The sequence below is a fragment of the Lepidochelys olivacea genome (genome assembly GCF_965140295.1).
Source record: "Lepidochelys olivacea isolate rLepOli2 genome assembly, chromosome: 6".
NCBI classification, from domain to species: domain Eukaryota; kingdom Metazoa; phylum Chordata; order Testudines; family Cheloniidae; genus Lepidochelys; species Lepidochelys olivacea.
In genome coordinates this window covers 14,344,387-14,366,000 of record NC_140416.1, presented here as the reverse complement: position 1 = coordinate 14,366,000, position 21,614 = coordinate 14,344,387, and the positions used below count along the sequence as shown (strand labels likewise).

At 49.1% G+C, this 21,614-nt stretch overlaps 1 protein-coding gene across 1 annotated transcript in view; it reads left to right on the top strand.

Moving 5' to 3' along the window:
- The window catches only part of LOC311522778 (NACHT, LRR and PYD domains-containing protein 12-like), a gene marked incomplete at its 5' end in the record, with an annotated part of 144,927 nt that overhangs the window by 108,690 nt on the left and 14,623 nt on the right, over positions 1-21,614 (top strand). Inside the window, 2 exons of the mRNA XM_084632244.1 lie at positions 8,328-8,498; positions 18,352-18,525. Coding sequence (XP_084488370.1) covers positions 8,328-8,498; positions 18,352-18,525 — 345 coding nt within the window. The remainder of the gene's footprint in view (positions 1-8,327; positions 8,499-18,351; positions 18,526-21,614) is intronic.

The following is a 21,614-nucleotide window of genomic DNA, read 5'->3' as shown; positions in this document are numbered from 1 at the left end:
GCACTCTCTGGGATTCATTGTGAATCCCTTCATGCTGCAAGCCCTGTAAACCCACCTCGAGCCATGGTAGGTGGGGCTGATACAGGGAAGGGACAAAGATCATTTCTCACACACCCAGAAAGCCCCTCTGGAAGCGGGGAACCCAGTTGTGCTAAGCAGATGGGCTGGGAGGGGTACATTTGAACATCAGCAAGACACATAGCTTGGAATTTGAGTCTGAGGGTATGTCTGTGCTGCAATTTGGAGACTGTGCAGACAGAGCTTTAAAGTTGGGGCTCAGGCTCTGAAGCCTAGGGTTTTAACATGAATGTAACACTGGCTCCCACTCCCAAAGAGACTGGGAAGAAAAAATACCATCATTCTTCAGAACCAGCTGTAAACATAAATAATAAATGGGCAAATAGAATAAATATTTGTGTGTTAGCTATGGGAAGGGCTAGATCTCCTCACCTGCTCTCTGATGGAGCTTCAGACAAAACCTGCAGCATCGACACAGCTGAGGAACTCAGACCTTCCAAGGAATCTATTATTGAGAGCCTGGTGTCTGAAGCATGGGGTAGAACCTTGGTCCTAGCACTGAGAGATACAGTCATGCTGCTTCCAGGGATACATTCTTCAGATAAAGAAAGGAAATTACTAATCAATGACCTGGGTTCAGACTGGTGTGTTTGTGGGGACAGGGAGGAAATGCTCTGTATTACTACTTGGGCTTGTGTAGTGAAAGAGGCTGTTGTCTGTATAACCCACTACTCAATGTGTGTGAGTGGGGGAGAGGGGGATAACAATAGAAAATGTGGAAATGGCAGAGGTGTTTATTGACTTCTTTGTTTTGATTTTCACCAAGAAGGTTTGTGGTGATTGGATGTCTAACGTAGTGAATGCTAGTTAAAATGAGGTAGGATCAGAAGAGGCTAAAATAAGGAAAGAACAATTTAAAAATTACTTGGACAAATTAGATGTCTTCAAGTCACCAGGGCCTGATGAAAGGCATCCTAGAATACTGAAGGAGCTGACTGAGGAAATATCTGAGCCATTAGTGATTATCTTTGAGAAGTCATTGAAGACAGGAGAGATTCCAGAAGACTAGAAAAGGGCAAATATAGTGATAATCTATAAAAAGGGAAATAAGGACAACCCAGGGAAATAAAGACAACCCAGGGAATTACAGACCAATCAGCTTAACTTCTGTATCCAGAAAGATAATGGAGCAAATAATTAAGTAATCAGTTTGCAAACATCAAAAAGATAATAAGGTGATAAATAACAGTCAGCATGGATTTGTCAAAAACAAATTATGTCAAACTGACCTGATAGCTTTCTTTGACAGGGTAGCCAGGCTTGTGGATGGGGGAAAGCCGTAAATGTGGTATATCTTGACTTTAGTAAAGTTTCTGATACAATCTTGCATGACCTTCTCATAAACAAACTAGGGAAATGCAACCTAGCTGGAGCTACTACAAGATGGGTGCAAAACTGGTTGGAAAACCATTCCCAGAGAGTAGTTATCAGTGGTTCAAAATCATGCTGGAAAGGCATAATGAGTGGGATTCCGCAGAGTCCGGGTCCGGTTCTGTTCAACATCTTCATCAATGATTTAAATAATGGCATACAGAGTTGCGGACAATACCAAGCTGGGAAGGGGTTGCAAGTGCTTTGGAGGATAGGATTAAAATTCAATATGATCTGGACAAACTGGAGAAATGGTCTGAAGTAAACAGGATGAAATTCAACAAGGACAAATGCAAATTACTCCATTTAGGAAGGAACAATCAGTTGCACACATACAAAATGGGAAATGACTTCCTAGGAAGGAGTACTTGCAGAAAGAGATTTAGGGGTCATAGTGGACCACAAGCTTAATATGAGTAAACAGTGTCCCTTGCAAAAAAAGGGAACATCATGCTGGGATGTATTAGCAGGAGTATTTTAAGCAAGACACAAGAAGAAATTCTTCCTTTCTACTCCATGCTGATTAGGCCTCAACTGGAGTATTATGTCCAGTTCTGAGCACCAAATTTCAGGAAGGATGTGGACAAATTGGAGACAGTCCAGAGAAGAGCAACAAAAAACATCAAAAGTCTAGAAAACATGACCTATGGGGAAAGATTGAAAAAAAAAACTGGGTTTGTTTAGTCTGGAGAAGAGAAGACTGAGACATGATAACAGTTTTCAAGTATGTAAAAGGTTGTTACAAGGAGGAGGAAGAAAAATTGTTTTTCTTAACCTCTGAGGATACAACAAGAAGCATTGTGCTTAAATTGCAGCAAGGAAGGTTTAGGTTGGACATTAGGAAAAACTTCTGAACTGTCAGGGTAGTTAAGTAGTGAAATAAATTGCCTCGGGAGGTTGTGGAGTCTCCATCATTAGAGATTTTTAAGGACAGGATAGACAAAACACCTGTCAGAAATGCTCTAGATAATACTTAGTCCTGCCATGAGTTCAGAGGACTAGACTAGATGACCCCTTGAGATCCCTTCATGTTCTATGATTCTATGACTACAGAGGACACCAAATAAAAAACAGGGAGGGGAGTAAAGGTCATATGGACAAAACGAGGGATCTGGAAGGGAACACCGAGCAGAGAACCCCAGATAGTTCTCATCACACCATCAAAGGAGTCCAAGGAGCCAGTGAATGCTGTTCAGAGGAGCTGCCCAGAAATGTGAGGAAACATGGGACCAGAAACAGGTCCCACAGTCACAGAGCACTCCCTTGTCAAGCTCCTTCCTCCTGGTCTGAGGAAGGCCATCTTCGCCAGTGCCAGGAGGCGGCTGAGGAGGACATCTCCATTTGTGGGGCCATGGATGGGGTTTGCAAATACAAGTGGGGGTGCAGCCAGAACCTCAGCTGGAGGATCCAGAATGGGGGCTGCAGCCCGAGGCACTCTGTGTAGACATGGACTAGGGTCTCCCTCTTGTTGAAAAAGAATCAAGTGTCCCTTCCGTGAACCACACCAATCACACGCCATGCTCAGCGCCATGGAGGAGCCACTAGCTGAGATCTCTGGTGGGCTGCCGCACTGGGGTGGAGTACAGGCTGGCCCATCAGGGGTCCCTGCCCTCCACAGGTGGCAGCTGGTCCCACCACTTGGTGTCAGGGTGGGACAGGAGGGCGAAGTGTGGAGCATGAGTGTGTAGAGATGTTCTCAGAACACAGCTCAGAGATGGAGTCACTGGATTGTGTTCATCCTGCTCAGAAAACCTGTGGAGGCAGCCGAGGAGGCTCCCCGGGGAGAGGCCTGACGACAAGCTCTGGAGGGCCGGGGTGAGTAGTGAGATACACAAGAGACGCAGGGGGCAAGGCAGCCCACACCTCCTGGAGCACACAATGCGAGATGCTCGGGGTGGTCAACCCCATGCTCTGGCCAAACACCAGAGGGCCCACCCAGTCCCTCTCACAAGAATTCAGGAGGTCTTCAATTCTGGTGACACCAGCCAGGACCATCCTCTGGTGCACCAAGGGGGACTGTACCACCTGAGGTCTTCCCCCTTGGTGATTGCTATGTACCAGGTTGCTGAAAATAACTCCCAGGTCCTGCTTGGACCAGCAGCTAGGACAAGTCTCAAGGGAGACTTCTTGGATGGATATAAAAGAGCTTCCAGTCACACCAGAGCCCTCAGAAGCGGCGGAGGAATGCGTGCACCAGCACACCTCATGCCAGACTACGAGCACCATAAAGGAGTCTCTGCAGAGCTTGAAGGTGGAACATGTGGGCCTGGCTGAGGATGAAAACTAGGCCTTGCCTGCCCTCTCCCAATGGGAGGCTCAGACACCCAGTGCTTTCCCGGCAGGCTCAGGTGTTAAACAGGTGCCAGAGCATGGACAGAATTAGTTGGTTGGTCAGCAGTGCCCTCTCCTGAAGTGAAAGGCTCTGGAGCAGCCCCATCCATGTCCACAGCTGGTCAGACACCCTAGCCTCCAGATCAATCCAGTTCTCCAGTGCAGGAAGATTGATGTGTCAGGCGGGGGATTCCCAGAGTTGAGAAAGGGTCACAGGTACCAGCCATGTGTCTCTGTATAAACACCAGCCATCCCTCCTACGGGGTCTGAGTCACAACACTTAACAATAGAAAAACACTTTTATCTTAGCCGGGCAAAGCCAGGAATACCATCTCCACCTGGCTAGGCTCTGTAGCAGGAGTTACACAGACTCCCTTGCCTTTGGCACAGCATACAGCACAGAGCCCTCCCTCATGCCTGGCTAGACACACACAGACTCTCTGTCCTGTACCCATGCAACACCCTGAACGCCACCTGGTTGGGTCAGTCCAACCTGTCCACGCACTCTGATGCTAGCATGTGCTCTGAGCTCAGAATGGTGGGTCTTGCTGTGTGGGCTCAGCTGTCCTGTTGGCTCCAAGCTGTGTGTCTGTAAGAGTCCCCTTTTGCAAACACCAGTGCAGCATCTGGCTTTCCTCAAAGCAGCTCCTGCTTCAGACTCTATCTCCCCAGCTCAAGGCTGCTGCTCCTTCTGCTGCTCATCTCTTCCTTTCTTCTCTCTCCAAATTTTCCTGGGCTTGTTCCTCATCCTACCCCTTGTCTGTTCCTTGGCTCTAACCCTCCCAGGTGGTCTGTAGTGAATTCTGTGTCATTTCGGACAGGCACCCATCCCCCAGCCAATCAGGTTTGCACAGCATAGCGGGGAGGGGGAGGGGAAGGGGAAAGGGCTCTCTACCCAGTCCCACAAGTGGCAGAGAGGTTAAACACAGAGATAGAGCAGCAGAGCTTCTCCCCACGGGATGGCATGGAGTGGAGGTGAGAACGAGCCACATGTCCCTGACTATCAGGTCACGGGAGTTGACCTGAGCAGAGGAGGCTGCTGAATCAATGCCTGAACAAGCTTCCACCTTTACCAGGTCTCCCAGGTCCTGTGCCACAAGGAGTAAGTCATCAGCATACACCAACACAACCATCCATGGGTCCAACTTGTGGAGGTGGAGAAGGTCCTGGAGCAGCTAAAGGTTGCTGAGGATGGTCTGGCTCTGGACAATGTAGGTCTGGTCAGGGTTGATCACGTTCACCAGCATGGACATCAGCTGCAGCGAGATGGCCTTTGCTATGACCTTATACTCCGTGCTGAGCAGGGAAACTGGGTGCCAATTCTTCAGATCATGGAGGTCCCCATTCTTCTGCAGCAGAGCAAACATGGCCCTCCTTCATGACAGGGGGAGCACCTTGCTCCCCAGGGACTTGGCCAGATGATAGCAAGGTCCAGGCCAAGGACGTCTCAGAACATTCAGTAGAACTCCATGGTCAGCCTGTCGATGGTTGGAGACTGGTTTATGGGCATCACAGGGAGGGTTTCTGAACACTTGGCCAGAGTGAGAGGAAGCATCAGCTGGTTCTGGTTGCCTACACTGACCAGAGGGAGTTCATCCAACAGGACCCTGCATGCGTGAGCATTGGTTGGAACCAGGGAGAAGGTTGGTGTAGAAAGCCTTTGCCCTTCCCTGCATCTCCACCAGGTCCATGAGAGGGGTGTTGTCCTCCTCCAGGTGGCTGGTGACACCCCTCTTCTCCAGGCACAGATGAAGCATGAGCTGCAATCCATCTCTCAAAGGAGCTAGGAACTTGACCAAACAAAAGTGCCTTGGGCCTGTTGTTGATGGCCTAGACCTTATCCTGCTTTTCCTGACACTCCCTGCAGAGCTATGGATCCCTGGGGCAAACAGTCATGCACCAATCCAGCTCCAAAACCTCCCTCTCTGACTGCTCTATTATCCTATCCCTCATTTAACTGGCCACCAGGGTGTAGACATGATGGAAAAGCCCAACGTGCATCTTCCCCATGTCTCAGCACCTCAGCGCTGAGAAAAAGGCATTCTCCTGCCCCTTCCCCCACCAGCCAGAACTCCCAGAAGGAAGCTATAAAGTCTACCCCTTCAGCAGGATCTTGTTAAAATGCTAGTAGGCGAGCACTGGCCACTCAAGTGTTAAAACAACCATCACAGCCACCATGTGGTGACTCGAGAACGGGGCTGTCCAGAGGAGTTGGCCTGCAAGATGGTAAAACAGGAGACATAGATACGGTCCAAGCAGGAGTGCCATGAATGAGACTCCTCCACCTGGACACAGGTCACAGTGGTGGAATCATCCAGGCGGTGATTGTGCCAGACTTCGACCAGGGAAGGATGGTCGATGATCTGCCTGAGGGTGTCTGTGGGGGCCTGACAAGTCTATCTGCCAGTGAGGATGCACGCATCAAGGATAGTGTTAAAGTCCCTACCCAGGATTGAGGATCAGATGCTACACCTGGATGCAGTGATCCAGCAGGTGAGCTGGCAAAATTTTGATGAAAACAGGGTCACCATCCATCCCAAAAACTCAGTGATCTGTCTGGTATACACCGTGCACCCCCATTCCAGCTACCAGCTGGCTTTGACAGCTGATTCGGATTGAGACTCCTGCAGGAAGATCAAAGAGTATCCACCCCCTTTGCGAAGGTAGGACAGTACCTGGCACCTGTGGAGACTCACACTACAGCCCCTGATGTTGAGAGTGTGATGGTGTAGATATCATTACCGGAGCTGAAGATCCTCACAGCTGGTGGTGCTGCCTGTTCCCTCAGAACCACACAGCAACCTGTGCTCGATCCCAAAGGTGACTAGGGAGTCATGGAAGTTGCAGGCCCACTGGTAGGCTGCAGAGCACTGCCCTTTGCTCCCTTCATCCTCCCCCAATAAGACTGTCACACTGTGGAAGACAAGATCAAAATCCTCCCAATGCTAGAGAGTGAGCTGCTCCTTCCTCCTGGATCCTTGTGAGTCTTTCAGGAACAATTACAGCTTGTCCCGTGGCAGGTTAGGAGCTGAGAAGTCTGCAGAATCACCAAGTCCACAGACACCCCATTGCCCTCCAGCAGCACTGGGGAAGGGATGTCAGCGGGACGGGGAGCCGCAGCTGATAGCCGGGCTGCAGCAATTGCAGCCAACACCACAGCGGCAGGAGCCTTCTGGGCAGGGCTCTTTCCCTCTTTTCTGCCCTGGCCCTTCTTCCTGATTGAGGGGCTCCCTGGGTGGTGGTGGGTTTGGCAGCAGAGTCCCTGGCTGTGCCTTCTGCTGCTGCCCCAGAGGGAGTGACGATGGTGGTGACAGAGGTGTTGATGGTAGCCGTAGGGGCAGAAAGGGGAGAGAGCCTAGGGGGTGTGTGAACAGTGGTTGGGGATTCCCCTCCCTCAGTCCCAGGCTTCCCGCCATGGACCAAGACACCACAGCAGAAGCCTTGCCCAAGGCTGGGGCGGGCTCTCCCATTGAGGACAGGTGACAGGAAAAGCCACTTGAGAGGGATATATAAGGAAGGGGCTGGGGGAAAGCTAATATCTTCTCCCCACTAGATCACAGAAGCGTAAGGAGGGAGCAAAGTTTAAGTGGGGAATTAATCCAATAAATGAAGAGCTGAGGGGGATTGTTCTAAACAGTATGTGTGGTGGGGTCTGCTTCTCCAGTCGCACTGGGAGTGAAGGGGTATGTGGGCGGCGGGGGGGGGAATACAGTTGAGTAGAAATCAAACAAAATGGGGGGAAAACACAGGCACACATGAGTGTGGGCAAGTGGGGCTGGGTGGGGCAAAGGGCAACAAGTAGCGAGGGGTCTGGCTGGGAAGGGCAGGGGAAACAGGCAACACAACATGGGAGAAAGTGGATCACAAGGTGGACCACATGAGAGAGGGGCAGCGAACCGCAAGGGGGACGTTGTGTGTGTGTGGAGCGGGGAGTGGAAGGGACTGCTGGGCAGGCAGAGGAAAGAGAAGGAGGCCCACCAGTCCTCTAATGCAAACTGAGGGGAGAAAGGAGAGGGAAGTCTGAGGGGGGACACATGCACCACAATGCACTTGCAAAGAAGAAAGGCAATGATTCCGCAGCAGCTCCAGAGCAGGTGGAAGTTGGCAGGAAGGCGGATGGACAGCAGGAGAGGTATGGGGGAGGAGGGAGAGCTCCACACCACTTCTCCCCACCCCCAGCCCCAGCAGCAACAAGAATTCCCTGCCCAGACTATATCAAAATGCACACATAGAAAGGAGCTAAATTAAGGTTGCCTAGACAGCCTAAAGCTTGGCAGTTCCTAACTTTTGGGTGCTTAATCTTGCATCCTTAATATTCTCTTGACATACGGGGGTTTCATATAGTTAATTATATGTTAAAGGGATGCAGCTTTCACTTGGCATCGTTTTATGATTATTTCAGTCAAAATAAGTAGATAACATTATTCCTAGCCACTGTTTCTGAATTAAGAATCCCTTTGGAGATACACATGGTTCTTAGTGAGGGGAGATGCAGAGAATGGGGCATACACAAGTCATTTTACTCTGTATATATCTGTCTCCTGCAGGCTGTGCGATTGTGGTCTCAGTGCTGCATGTTGTGGGGATCTCTCCTCTGTTCTCTGCGCCAGCCAGACCCTGACATACCTAGATCTAAGGCAGAACAAACTGGAGTATTCAGGAATGCAGCAGCTGTGTGAGGGGCTGAAACATCCAAACTGCAAACTGCAGAGACTGGGGTAAGTAACAGCTGGGTCCCTTTAGTGCGTGCCTGGTATCACTGTGATATTATGAGTTAAACTCAGTGTACCATGACCACAATAGCCTACAGTGCACGTAGTTGGCTCAGGCTTCAGCCCCTGTTGAGCAGGGAAAGCAGCTGGGCAGCTGCCCTAAAGGGACAGCCAAGGATCCCCCTGACTCAGGGCAATCCTCAGGTCGTAGAAAGCAGGTACAGCTAACTCTGTATCACTGACTCCCCACATCGCCCTGCCTCCATGTAGGGGGTGTGGAGGAGCATGGAGGTTTATGTTCAGGGCAGAGTGCTTGGTGCTCCACCTATCCTAGGCTGGCACAGCATAGGGGATAACTTAGGGCAGACGCAGCCCTGAGGTTCCTCTGTGTTAGACCAGAGGCCGTACTGTCTCTCACCTGGCCCAGGATCAGGGGAGTGCAGAGGTGGCTTATAACCAGTTTCTCCAGTCTCCTCATTAGCGCTGAGTGTGAACTTTGTGCAGTTGAGGACAGAGTCTGGTGGATTTTAGCAAATCCCAGATGCAGCATATTTTGATGTCACAGACAGAATTATTTTAAGACAAAAGAAATCCCCAACAACCCAGTATTGCCAACATGAAGACATGAAAAATTATGAGTTAGACCCCACCAAAATCATGTGATTGTAAAAACAATCTGTGTCTTTTAAGTCTTTTTTCTTTTTAACTCCACTCTACTCCTTTGCCAACATTTGTGAGATAATATCAGGTTGAAAAATCAGTCCGTCTTTAATGTACACAGAAATTCATGCCTCTCCCTGGCTGTTCAGATGGAGACTGCATTTAATTTCTCCTCATCCATAATGCAGAGGAACTTCTATCCCTTTCCAATCACTGTCTTGACTTTCTCCCCTCCATGTTTATTTCTTTGGATAAAAGAAGGGCTGGATTGTAAATAGTTGGAGAACCACTGACCTAATTAATGAATCACGATTCACACTCGCACATAGACCTTATACTACTTTTTAGGGTTGATGAGTTACAGATATGCATATTAAAGAACTTGAAACTTATTCTTATAAGGGTATAAGCGACAAAGTCCCTGTAAACATGCTATGGGATTTGTTTAGCCTTTTCCAAGAAGCAGCACTTCGCTGATCTCCCAACCACCACGTCTCCGCCAGAAACTAGACCGCACTCCACCCCCCAAATACTACTCCACTTCCTCCAGACCCCCCTGCAATCCGCTCCCTGCTGTCCCCCACATCACCCTGCAGCCCATTTTCCTGCACCCCTAAATCTGCCTCCTTCTCCCCCCCCCATTGCCCTGCTCCCTCTCACTTGCTCCATCTACTTTTAGCACTGTCCTTAGAGATCTTCACAGTCCTTATGTCCCATCTAGCCCCCAAACAAGAGTGGCAGACATTTTGCCTGTGGGCATGGCTTCCATCTCATTGAAAACAGTCGGAGGTGGCAGCCAGCTTTATCAAGGGCAGCCTCACTTCCACGAGCAGATGAAATGTAGGGAAATGGTAGCCATATTGCTGGCTTCAACCTTGTTGGCAGTAATAGGAGATGGTGACCAGTTGTAGTTAGGGAAAATTTGTGAGTTTTTGCCTTTCATCGTGTTTTCAGGTCGAGGTGGAGAACTGTCAGTATTGCAAACTCTAGTGATTTTAGCACGACTCTTTCATGTGGTCCAGCCACTAGAGGGAGACACAGCCATGCTGGGTAAGGGTGGGTTACACTAGCACATCCCTTTCTTTAGACCAGGACTATCAAGCTGTCTGGGGGGGAATTAGGAGCGTGGACAGCTCCCAAGAGACACGTCACTCACTGGAGTTGATTTGTATCATAGATCTCACACCAAAGATGCTGGCAGCCAAACCTATAGTAAGCTATTGACAGGTTTATTACTAAGAGTATATCTACACATCAATCTAAGCCCAGGCTCAAGCCTTATCTCCCTTGCATCCCCACACCACTTGTGTTAACCTAGGGCTTGAACCTATGGTCCAGGACCCTGCAGGGCTGGCAGGTCTGAGCCCGTGTTAAGTGGGACCTATAGTCCAAGCCCTATTGCTTACCTGTGTGCATGTGGCCGATTTGACTCAGGTCCCAGAAGTCCTCCAGATGTATCCCAGAGTTCCTTGGGGCAACTTCCTTAGTCCTGTCTGTGCGGACAATGGGTGGTGCAGTCTGTTGCACTCTGTTACAAACAGAAGCCACATCGCCCTTTGCAAACCGCAGCAGCTCAGATCAGCGTTAACCCATTATCTGCTGAACAGCGGTCTGCCAGCACACTGTCAGAGAGCCTGCAGGGTTTTCAGTGGAGACTGATCAGAAGAAGGTTTTTTGCAAGGAGAGCTGCTTCCTGGTCCCAAGAGCACAGCCAGATTTTGGTGCATGCTGCCCAGATGCCCCTGCACAAACAGCCCCAGGGAGGGCAGAGCTCCTGGCTCAGCATGGCTGGGGGACGATGACCCCTGACACCCTGGCAGTTGCCCCTCCCTACAAGACAGCCACTTGGTCCCCGCTCCGGTCTCTGGCCCCCCTGCACTCCCTGGGCTGTGTGTGCAGGGGCGCCTGGGCATAATTCACTGCTAGGGCAGCGAGTGGGATCCAGCCCCAAAACTCCCCATAGCCTCCTGCAGTGGTAGCTCTGTCTCTGTCTCCTCCGCACTGCTCTGCAGAGTTCTCTGAAGCAGGGAGCAAAGCTGACAAGTGGGAGACAGCTCCCAGCACAGGCATCAACTCCATGGGTGCTTTGGTACTCAAGCACCCACAGAAAAAAAATGGAGGGTGCTCAGCAGCCACCAGCTATAATGGTTCCGGGCCCCAGGGATGGCCACTGATCACTTGCCAGGGTGGGCCCCTTTGGAGGAAAAAATAAAGTCAATGCCTGTGGCTACCAGGATGTTCGAGGTCATCCTTCCTCCAGCCATGCTGAACTGAGAGCCCTCCCTCCCCCTCCCCCTTGCAAGACAGCTTCATTGTCTTCTCTCTGTCCCTTTTTCATGGGCTCCTCCTGCCCTTCCTGGGCTGTGTGTGCAGAGTTGCCCAGGCAGCGTGCACTGTGAGGGTGGTGAGTGGGACCCAGCCTCTAAACTTCCCCACAGACCCCCGGGGACCCCTTATCCCTGCCTCCTGGGCTGCGGTGGGATGGTGGAGCACACTGCACCCCAAGTCCTGGGGATACACTTCACTGCTCCATCGCCAGCAGCAGCCAGGCTCCGATAGGGGTGTGTTTTTCCCCTGAAACCTACATTTTATGTCAAACTTCAAAACAGACAAAAATAAATAAAAAACCAACCAGACAAAAACACCTTCATTTGAACAGCGCACTTTAAACATTAAGAATTGCAAAATTTCACTTAATAGTTTGCCAGGCCTGGAGACTGATGTCCTAATTATTCTCAGAACAGGAGCACACAGGCATTTTCATGCCACTGTGCCTCACCCTGGAGGTGCAGAGCCCAATTCTCAGATTAGATGGTAGTTCAGTATAAAGCCTTCACAAACTGCAGTCATTCTATTAAGTCAGGTTTCAGATTTACTGTATTTATACAGATTTATACTGTATTTTCCACTGCATGCATCCAATGAAGTGGGTTTTAGCCCACGAAAGCTTAGGCTCAAATAAATTTGTTAGTCTCTAAGGTGCCACAAATACTCCTGTTCTTTCTACTAAGTCAGACACCAAAGGTGCAGGGAGAAGAGCTCAGATCCCCCAGAGGAGCAGCCCCCCCCCACCCCCAGGTCCCAGAATATCCAATGGGCAAGGAGAGGTGCTCAGGCCGCTGCAAAGGGGTAGGGCTCCCCTGCACACACACAAAAGGTGAGATTTCAGGGCTGACAGGCCCCCTCACTCCTAAACCCCCAACTTCTTCTGCTGCCACTCACATTCTCCAACCCCTCCCATCTTCTCCTCTCCCACTCCTGCAATCCCTATCCCCTCTTACCCGAGCCCACCAAAGCCTCTTCCCCACTCCTGTTCCCATATGTCCCCCTCCCCATAATACCCCCATCCTTTGCTGCAGACCCAAACTCCCCTTCCTGTATTACTACCTGCTCTTGCACCCTTAATCAGCCTTCCCTCCCCCCCCGCAGCGAGCAGTCACATGTAATTTGTTTTCTTTTCAACAATAGTATCAGTGCCTTCTGAATATTCTGCTGTGCTTAGATGACATTTCTCCAAAATAATAACCACAAACCAAAAAAACCCTCAACAGAGGCGGACTTTTCCAAAATGTTGAAAGTAAATTCTTGAGATCTCTGCCCAGGGTGAGTGTCAAACTTCAGTCTTACGGACTCAGAGAAGTGTTAAGCACCCCATTAATCTCAATGAGATGTTCTCCCCATGGAGATGGACACAGCCTGAAACAAAGGCTCTAAGATGTGTGAACTGGTCCATTCGTGTCAGTGGGTGTCCCTTCCTGCCCCACCAGTGCGAGACAATTTATGATATGGGACAAGCACAGTACCGGGTTTACAATGTCTGCCATTCTCACACTGGGAAGGGGCCCATTACAGACCTGTCTAACTCATCCACATGGCCGGGTCTGGCCCCTTGCCCAGGGCAGTCCAGCGCCCAGGCATTGCTGTGTGAGCAGCTCCCACCCAGCAGGTCCCACTCACCTGTAGGGGGCTCACTGCCCAACAGCAGGCTCAGCTATGTGGGCTGGCCGGAGGGCGGATGGATGCGGCTGGGCAGGGTGAGCTCTTGGGGGTCACATCCCAGGGGTCTCCCCGCTCCACAGTGCAGTTCTGGCTCCGAGCTCTGCTGCCTGCCACCTGTGGGGCCCTGCCCGCCTCCCCGGGGCCGAGCCGCCTGGGAGCGGTGCAAAGTCTGGGCCGGTCTCAGCCCGTTTGTGTATGGGGGGAGGGCAGCATGGAGGGCTCAGCCGGGCCCCACCAGGCAAGTGGGTCCTGAGGTAGCCCAGCCTGCACAAGCCCTAGTCCTGCTCCGGCCTGGCTGATGGTCCTGCCCCCAAGGGGCTGGCTCCAGCCAGTCGGAGTGTGAGGGTGCTGAGGGTGGGGGGCCGTGGTGTGCAGGGTGCAGTGCAGTTGTGGTGGGAGCAGTCTGGGGGGGGTCTCTTAGCATGGGGGTGCTAGCCATAGCAGGTCTGTGTGTAGGGTCTCTGGGTGGGGGGGGGCGTGTGGTGAGGCACGGGCTCACCCCTGAGGGGAGGGGTATGCTGGCAGCGCAGGGCCAGGCAGGCCAGTGTGCATCTGGCGGCTGCTGGTTTGTAAACAGTGCCCTTACGCTGGGCTGTGTGGAGCAGAACTGCCCCCACTGCGCTGTGCCCCATTGCCCCCAGCCAGCCCCTCACTCCAGAGACCGACCCCCACAGCCCATGCCCATTGCCTCCATGGGGGCCCACAAATATGTTTGGTGTTGGACCCACAAAAGGTTAGTCCGGCCTGGTCAAGTGTACTTGTGCCCGGCTTCTCACCTCAGTCTCAGCCATGTGTTCTTGGTGCTTGCTCTGAGCATGCTTGTTCTACGCTGCCCACCCAGAGGGGCAGGACTTCCCCTGATCCTGGCATACACGAAGGGAGCGGGACTCAGTCACCCTTAGAAATGCAACCCTTCCAAAAGCTGGCTCACATGAGAGAGGTAGGGATAGAGGTCAGACACCCCAGATCCTGGCACACACAGAAGGGGAAAATGTGGGTCTGACAGGCACCATTCCCCCCATTCTCCCCAAGCACCTTGCTACTTACCTTATATATCCTTCCCCCTCACCTCCCCTACCACCCATCCACTTTTATCCCCCTCCCCTCAATGCAGCCCCAAATCCCTCTCATGCTTCTTCCCCCCACTCATGCACCCCTAAAATGCTCCTCTCTGCCAGCAAGCATTCATGTAACTAATTTTTTAACAATAATCCTTTGATTACATTTCCCCAAAATAACAATCTCCCCAGACACACATTTTGGCAATCTGCTATCCTGCCTTTTCCAATTGTCTCCACAAGTAGGGGTTCAAACTGACCTGCGGTCAAAGGGCAACTGACTATTCCCTGGAACTATCCAGTAAAATAGCGAAATAAAATAACCTGGTCTAAACCTTAACTATAGCATCACCCTGTTATATGGGACCAAAAAGACAAAGGATGGGGGAAGAAAGTATAATTATTCCAATTTTTCACATGGAAAATTGAGATCCCAAAAGATAGAATGGTAGAGCCAGGACTTTAACAACAAGAGCCTCCTTTCTCTTTCAGAGAACTGTGATCATTGTCTTGTGGGGGTTTTTTTTGTGTGTGGGGGGAGGGGGTTTGGTCTTAGAAAAGTGCTTTTTGGATTGGACACAGCCTCTCTTTTATATGGTTGTGGTTTTTAAAGTAGAACTACTTAATAATCACCGTTTAAAAATTAGTGCCAGTACTACTGATGAATTTTACACATTGTGTAATTTGTTTAAGTGTGTCAGGAAAATTAAAAAGCTCTGACTACTGACCAGACCAGACCCAAACAATCATGTGAAAGCTATGAAGAGGCAAAACAAAATCCAGGTAGGGTTGCCTGGAGGTGAGGGGTGAAGGGTGGCACCTCCCAAACATTTTTGAAATATCATGTGCCATTTCCAGTATATTTGAAAGTCTTCAGACATTTCAAAGGCAAAATTCTATGCAATTAGAATAATAAGAGCATTCATGGTGTTCATCTGGAGTTCTGCACTAGAATAACTTTCTAGTGTCTCAGATTACATATTGTTAATATAGAAGTACATCAAAACCCAGTCGACATGATTATTTGCCAACAGATGCACACACAACTACATTCTAAAACCCAGCCTCAATTTGAGTTGATGGGAGAATGTATGGAGGGCCATGAGCAGCGCCAGGATTAAGTTTGTATTCAGATTTACAGTTAAATCAGGACTGAAAACCCTTTATTTTACACACATTTTGTTAGAAAGAAAAATCAGGTTATTCCTGCTTCTGACCTCAGGAACAATGGACTCCCATGCCCTCTACCATTCTCAGGCAGGCCCCTGAGATCCCTGTTACACCAGAGAATCATGTTGTGATATATGACAATGTTGCCATCTTGAGGTTTTATCACAAATCTCTTGATATTTCTTGTTTTTCTGGAAGTCCTAGCTCCCAGAGTCATATGACTAAGGAAGACTCTCCATTTTTTTTTAAAAAAAAGCTAAGTTTCTATTCTAATGGTTGCAGAGACAGCCTGAACATGAACCCTAAAGTCTGAAAAACCAGAAGCCAAATTAAAGGAATTCAGTGTATTCCTTAAAAAAAATCTCACGAATTTTAAGACAGTAACATGACTATGCTCAGTTTAAGACTCTTTGCAGCCTGACTTGTCATTTTTTAACATTTGGCAACATACAGTGAGTGTGTATCTTAGTGCAACGTTTTAGCATCAAACTTATATAAAATATTTTTTAAAAAATTGACATGCCTCTATCTCCCTTTTTTAAAATTTATTTTGTATTTGTTCTGTTGTTTCTCTCTTTGCTCAGATATTTTCTTCTCTTTCTGTCTCTTTTTTTCCTTCAGTCTTTTGAGTGTCCATGTTTGCCCTCAAATTTAGCTGTTTTCTTTTTCCTACCATTCCTCCCTCACTCCATCTTCCTCCTGCTGCTCCCGACTCCCTCCACACTTCATTAATTCTTTCTGTCTTGCTCTCTGTATCCTTATTAATTCTCCTCTGTCCTCCAGGGGTGTCCCCTGTTTTCTTTACAGTCTTTCTCCACTTAGGTGCTCTTCTTTGGAGGTCTCTCTTTCTTTGCACCATGGTGGGTATTTCCCAAATCTGCCTTAGCCTTATCTCTTTTAATCGAATATCTCAAGGTGTCTCTATTGGAGGGGTGTTCTTTCCTTACTCCCTTTATTACCGCTGAGTGGCAGAAGGGGTCTCCTTCTAATTCCAAGTGAGGTCCATTCCCCTCAAAAGTCCTCCCACAACTTTAGGATCTCTTTTGCCTCACCTTCTCAGGTGTCCCCTCTCTCTCTTTTAACCTTTAAATTTGATGGGGTCCTTCTCTTCTGCTTCAGCTTGAATGCCCTCTTCACTTCACTCCTCCCCAAAGTAAGGTTTATCCCCTCAGATTCCCACATACACCTTTGGGGCTTTTCTCCCCCATTCAACCCAATCTTAGAATCTCTCCCCTAACCCCCATTGCAGGCTCTTCTCTTCCTGCCTCCAAAATATCTTGGGGGCTCTACAAACCCTAACAGAACCTGGGCACTCCCCAAGAAGTGTGGATTTCTTTCCCTTGTATGAATTCAGGGGCTTTTTTCTCTCCCAAATGTTGGGGTTCCCCTCTATTTGGCAGAGTAAAAATATTTTTAAGGCAACTGAGGTGATGAAGGAGGCCATGGAGGTGACAATTCTGGTGGGAGGGATGTCTCAACATGTGTGCAAGATTTAGCAGCTTTTGGAGGTGGAGAGGACTCATGCTTGGGAGTGCAGGGGGCTTGCTATGAGTCCTTGAAGGAGGGCAAAGATTCTCATGATTGCAGGTGGTCTTTGAGGTGCACATGGTCATAGGTGGTCTGCTGCCATTGTTACCCACTCAGCTGGCTGGCAGCTCCATCAGGAGCCCAGGCTCTGCAAGGGGGTTACAGAAACCAGCAGAACTTCTGCTTTTATCACCCCACCAGAGACTCTGGAATAAGCCCTGCCAACAGAGTAGGGTTGCCAATTTTCTAATTTCTGAAAACCAGACATTATAACAAGAGTGCTAGAACCTCCCCATACTCCGCCTCTTCCCTTGAGGCCCTCCACTCACTCCTCTCCCTGACTCCCCCCATTGCTAGCTGCTCTTACAACTTCCCCTTCCTCGACACTCAATCCTCTCCACCACCCCATCTCCCTCTGCAAGCTTGGCTCCCTGTGCTTCCAGGGCTGGGATGGGAGCTTCAGCTCATGATGTGGAGCCTGACTACCTACAAGATGTATGTATGAAGAGGCCCTGAATGAGCAGGGTCTGGCATGGGTTGACAACCCATCACCTCCCCGCACCTCCTCCCCACCACCTGCAGTAACCAGACTTTTTGTGTCTGGTGAGTCCATTTGACGGACACGGTACAGGTCCCCTTTCGACTGGACTTTCCAGTTGAAAATTGGACACCTGGCAACTGTATAACAGGGTCACACAGTTGCCCTCCTTTGAGGGACTCTTTCCTCCTTAATCCTTGGGGACCCTCCTGCCATGGGGATCTTCCGCTCTTTGTTTCTCCCCCACTTTTGTCCCTGGTCTCAGTGGAATGTGGGTGTGATGCAGCCAGTGCTGGGCCTGCCAGCTGCCTCCCCTCCCCAGGCCTGAGGGTCAGAGCTGATGGGGTGGGGGCAGAGACAGGAGACATGAGTTTACTGCAGGGCAGCAGCAGAGCTAGTGCCGGGGGCGTGGAGGGTCAGGATCTCCCAGTTCCTCCTGCTCTGAGCCTAGCCCAGCTGCCTGGGGTGGGGCCTGCTCTGATTGGGTCGCACCATTCCCGGGCTGATCAGTGCCAAGTCCAGCCTGGCTGGTCAAGAGCTCAGCGGCAGGACTTTTTTACTCTTCTGAATTCTGGTTGGTCAGTGAAGAGGGTGAGGGGGCAGTACTCAGCAAGGAAGTCTCATCCCAAACCTTATTCCTTATTCGTCAATGGCAGAGGTTTGAGGCGTCTAGACCATTCCCACTGTTCATGAGTGATGGGTAAAAGGCAAGGGGTGGAGTTTAGACAGACAGTTCCACCCACTGCTGGTTTCTCAGTGGATAAGGAGTGGGGCTTGGGTCAGTGTCTGTAGCAGGACTTCTGGCTCACTCTGGATGCGGATTGGTCCCGGAGCGGGCCTGTCAGACCAGCTGTGATGAGCCCGTTCACACCGTGATCCCCCTTCTCTGCCTTTCTCTCTCCTGCAGCTTGGAGGAGTGCAATGTCACAGCCGCTGGCTGCGGGGATCTCGCTGCTGTTCTCAGAGCCAGCCAGAGCCTGGCAGAGCTGGACCTGCGTGGTAATGATTCTCTGGGAGATGCCGGCGTGCAGCTGCTGTGTGAGGGATTGAAACAGCCAAACTGCAGATTAGAGAGACTGCGGTAAGTAACGTTTGGCCTCCTTTTTGCATTCACAGGTGTCCTTTATGTAAAGTGCTCAACAGGGTGCATATCTGGTGTCTGCTCCCTGCAGTTACAAGGAGAATCTGAAAATCAAGTGTCCCTCCAGCACTTGCAGGAAGGACTCACCATATGTTCCCAGCCTGCCATGTTTGTAGCAGGGTGGAGGATGAGTAAATCACTGTTGGTGGCATGGGAGATGGGGAGGAAAGATACACCGCTTCACTGCTGTGTTGCTCTGACAGGTCTGCTGTGAGATCTACTATCCCATAAAAATAGTCTCCACATAGAACTGATGGAAGCTCCATCACTTGGGACATCTTAATTCTCCACTAGACAATTCACAGGAAAACATGTTGTAGAGAGCAATCCTGCACTAGCAGGGGGAGGTACTAGGTCATCTAATAGGGGTGGCATGTAAGCCTGGTGCAGTGCCCCTTTCCACCCCTCCCCCCATGTTGTGGCTTTAATGTGCTGCAGAGAAGGGGGTCTCTGGAGAAAGTGGAAGTGACAGCTCACTCCCCACCATCACCCACCAACCCTTGATTGACAACAGCCACAAAAAGGCCTGCAAATCACGTATGAGGCCTGCAAATCAATTATGAAGCCTGCAAATCACCAGCCAGGCAAGTTGCTGCTTGTGAGGAGAAGGGTGATGGACTGTCCAAAGGTTAATTTTATATATGTCTTGGCAGACCCACCAAGATGTGTGTGGGGGGTGGGAGTGGGAAATGTGATGTACTTTCAGAAAGGTCAGTGTCCCATAGCATGACTGGGTGAGGGGGGAAGAGAATGAGAGGAAGGAAAGAGGGATGGAGAAATAGCGGTGTAGTGTGAGAGAAGAGAAAACTCACATAGAGATCAGGGACCAGGATGGGGTATTGACAGATGGGCAGCTTTGCCCATTCAGGGACTAGAAGACAGAACTTCTTACCGATGTGACAGAAATATAGTGTGGTGTTTGTAACCCAAAGATGTTTAGCTTGGTGAGCTGGGAATTATCATCATTCTAGGTCCAGCCAAGCAATAAAAGATAAGCTGAATTTGGAGAAGCTGAGATAACGCCACATTCCTGAGCTGTCGGAACATTTGGGAACAGTGCAACTCCCTTCACTGGGCTCCTGATATCTATTATCCCAGCTCCTTCCCCTTAAGAAAATAAGAATGGCCATACTGGGTCAGACCAAAGGTCCAGCTAGCCCAGTGTCCTGACTTCAGATAGTGGCCAATGCCAGGTGCCCCAGAGAAAATGAACAGAACAGGGAAATTATCAAATGATCCATCCCGTTGCCCATTCCCAGCTTCTGGCAAACAGAGGCTAGGGACACCAACCCTGGCTAATCTGGCTAATAGCCATTGATGGACCTATTCTCCATGAATTCATCTAGTTCTTTTTTGAACTCTGTTATAGTCTTGGCCTTCACAACATCATCTGGCAAAGAGTCCCACAGGTTTATTGTGCATTGTATGGAGAAATACTTCCTTTTGTTTATTTTAAACCTGCTGCTTATTCATTTCATTTGGTGACCCCTAGTTCTTGTGTTATGAGAAGGAGTAAATAACACTTCATTATCTACTTTCTCCACACCAGTCATTTTATAGACCTTTATCATATCTCCCCTTAGTCATCTCATTTCCAAGCTGAAAAGTCCCAGTCTTGTTAATCTCTCCTCATATGGAAGTTGTTCCACTAATCATTTTTGTTACCCTTTTCTATACCTTTTCCAATTCCAATATATCTCTTTAGAGATGGAGGCGACCACATTTGCATGCAGTATTTATATAGAGGATGGATATACCATGGATTTCTATACAGGCAATATGATATTTCCTGTCTTATTATCAATCCCTTTCTTAATGATTCCCAACATTCTGTTAGCTTTTTTGACTGCTGCTGCACAATGAGTGGATATTTTCAGAGACTACCCTAAAGAGACGCTAAAATCGCTTTCTTGAGTGGAAACAGCTAATTTAGACTCCATCATTGTATATGTATACTTGGGATTATGTTTTCCAATGTGCATTACTTTGTATTTATCAATACTGAATTTCATCTGCCATTTAGTTGCCCAGTCACCCAGATTTGTGAGATCCCTTTGTAACTCTTCGCAGTCTGCTTTGGACTTAACTATCTTGAGTAGTTTTGTATCATCTGCACATTTTGTCTCCTCACTGTTTACCCCTTTTTCCAGATCATTTATCTCTATGTTGAACAGTTTTGGTCCCAGTATAAACCCCTGAGGACACCACTATTTACCTCTCTCCATTCTGAAAACTGACCATTTATTCCTATCCTTTTGTTTCCTATCTTTTAACCAGTTACTGATCCCTGAAAGCACCTTCCCTCTAATCCCATGACAGTTTCCTTTGCTTAAGTAAAGTAATTGTGTTATTTGCCATAGTTTCTACCTATTTGCCAGGTACTGAAGTTAGGTTTACCAGCCTGTAGTTGCCAGGATCACCTCTGGAGCCTTTTTAAAAAATTGGGATCACATTAGCTATCCATCAGTCATCTTGTACAAAAGCTGATTTAAGTGATAGGTTACATACCACAGTTAGTAGTTGTGCAATTTCACATCTGAGTTCCTTCAGAACTCTTGGGTGAATGCCATCTGGTCCTGGTGATTTATTACTTTTAATTTATCAATTTGTTCCAAAACCTCCTCTGATGACACCTCAGTCTGGGACAGTTCCTCAGATCTTTCACCTAACAAGAATGGCTCAGGTTTGGGAATCTCCCTCACATCCTCAGCCATGAAGACTGATGCAAGGAATTCATTTAGTTTCTCCGCAATGGCGTTCTACTCCTGGAGTGCTCCTTTAGCACCTCGATCGCACAATGGACACACTGGTTGTTTAGTGGGCTTCCTGCTTCTGATTTACTTTAAAAAAAATTGCTGTTACTTTTTGAGTCTTTAGCTAACTGTTCTTCAAATTCTTTTTTGTCCTTCCTAATTATATTTTTACACTTCACTTGCTAGAATTTATGCTCCTTTCTGTTTTCCTCAATAGGATTTAAATTCCACTTTTTAAAGAATGCCTTTCTGCCTCTCACTGCTTCTTTTACTTTG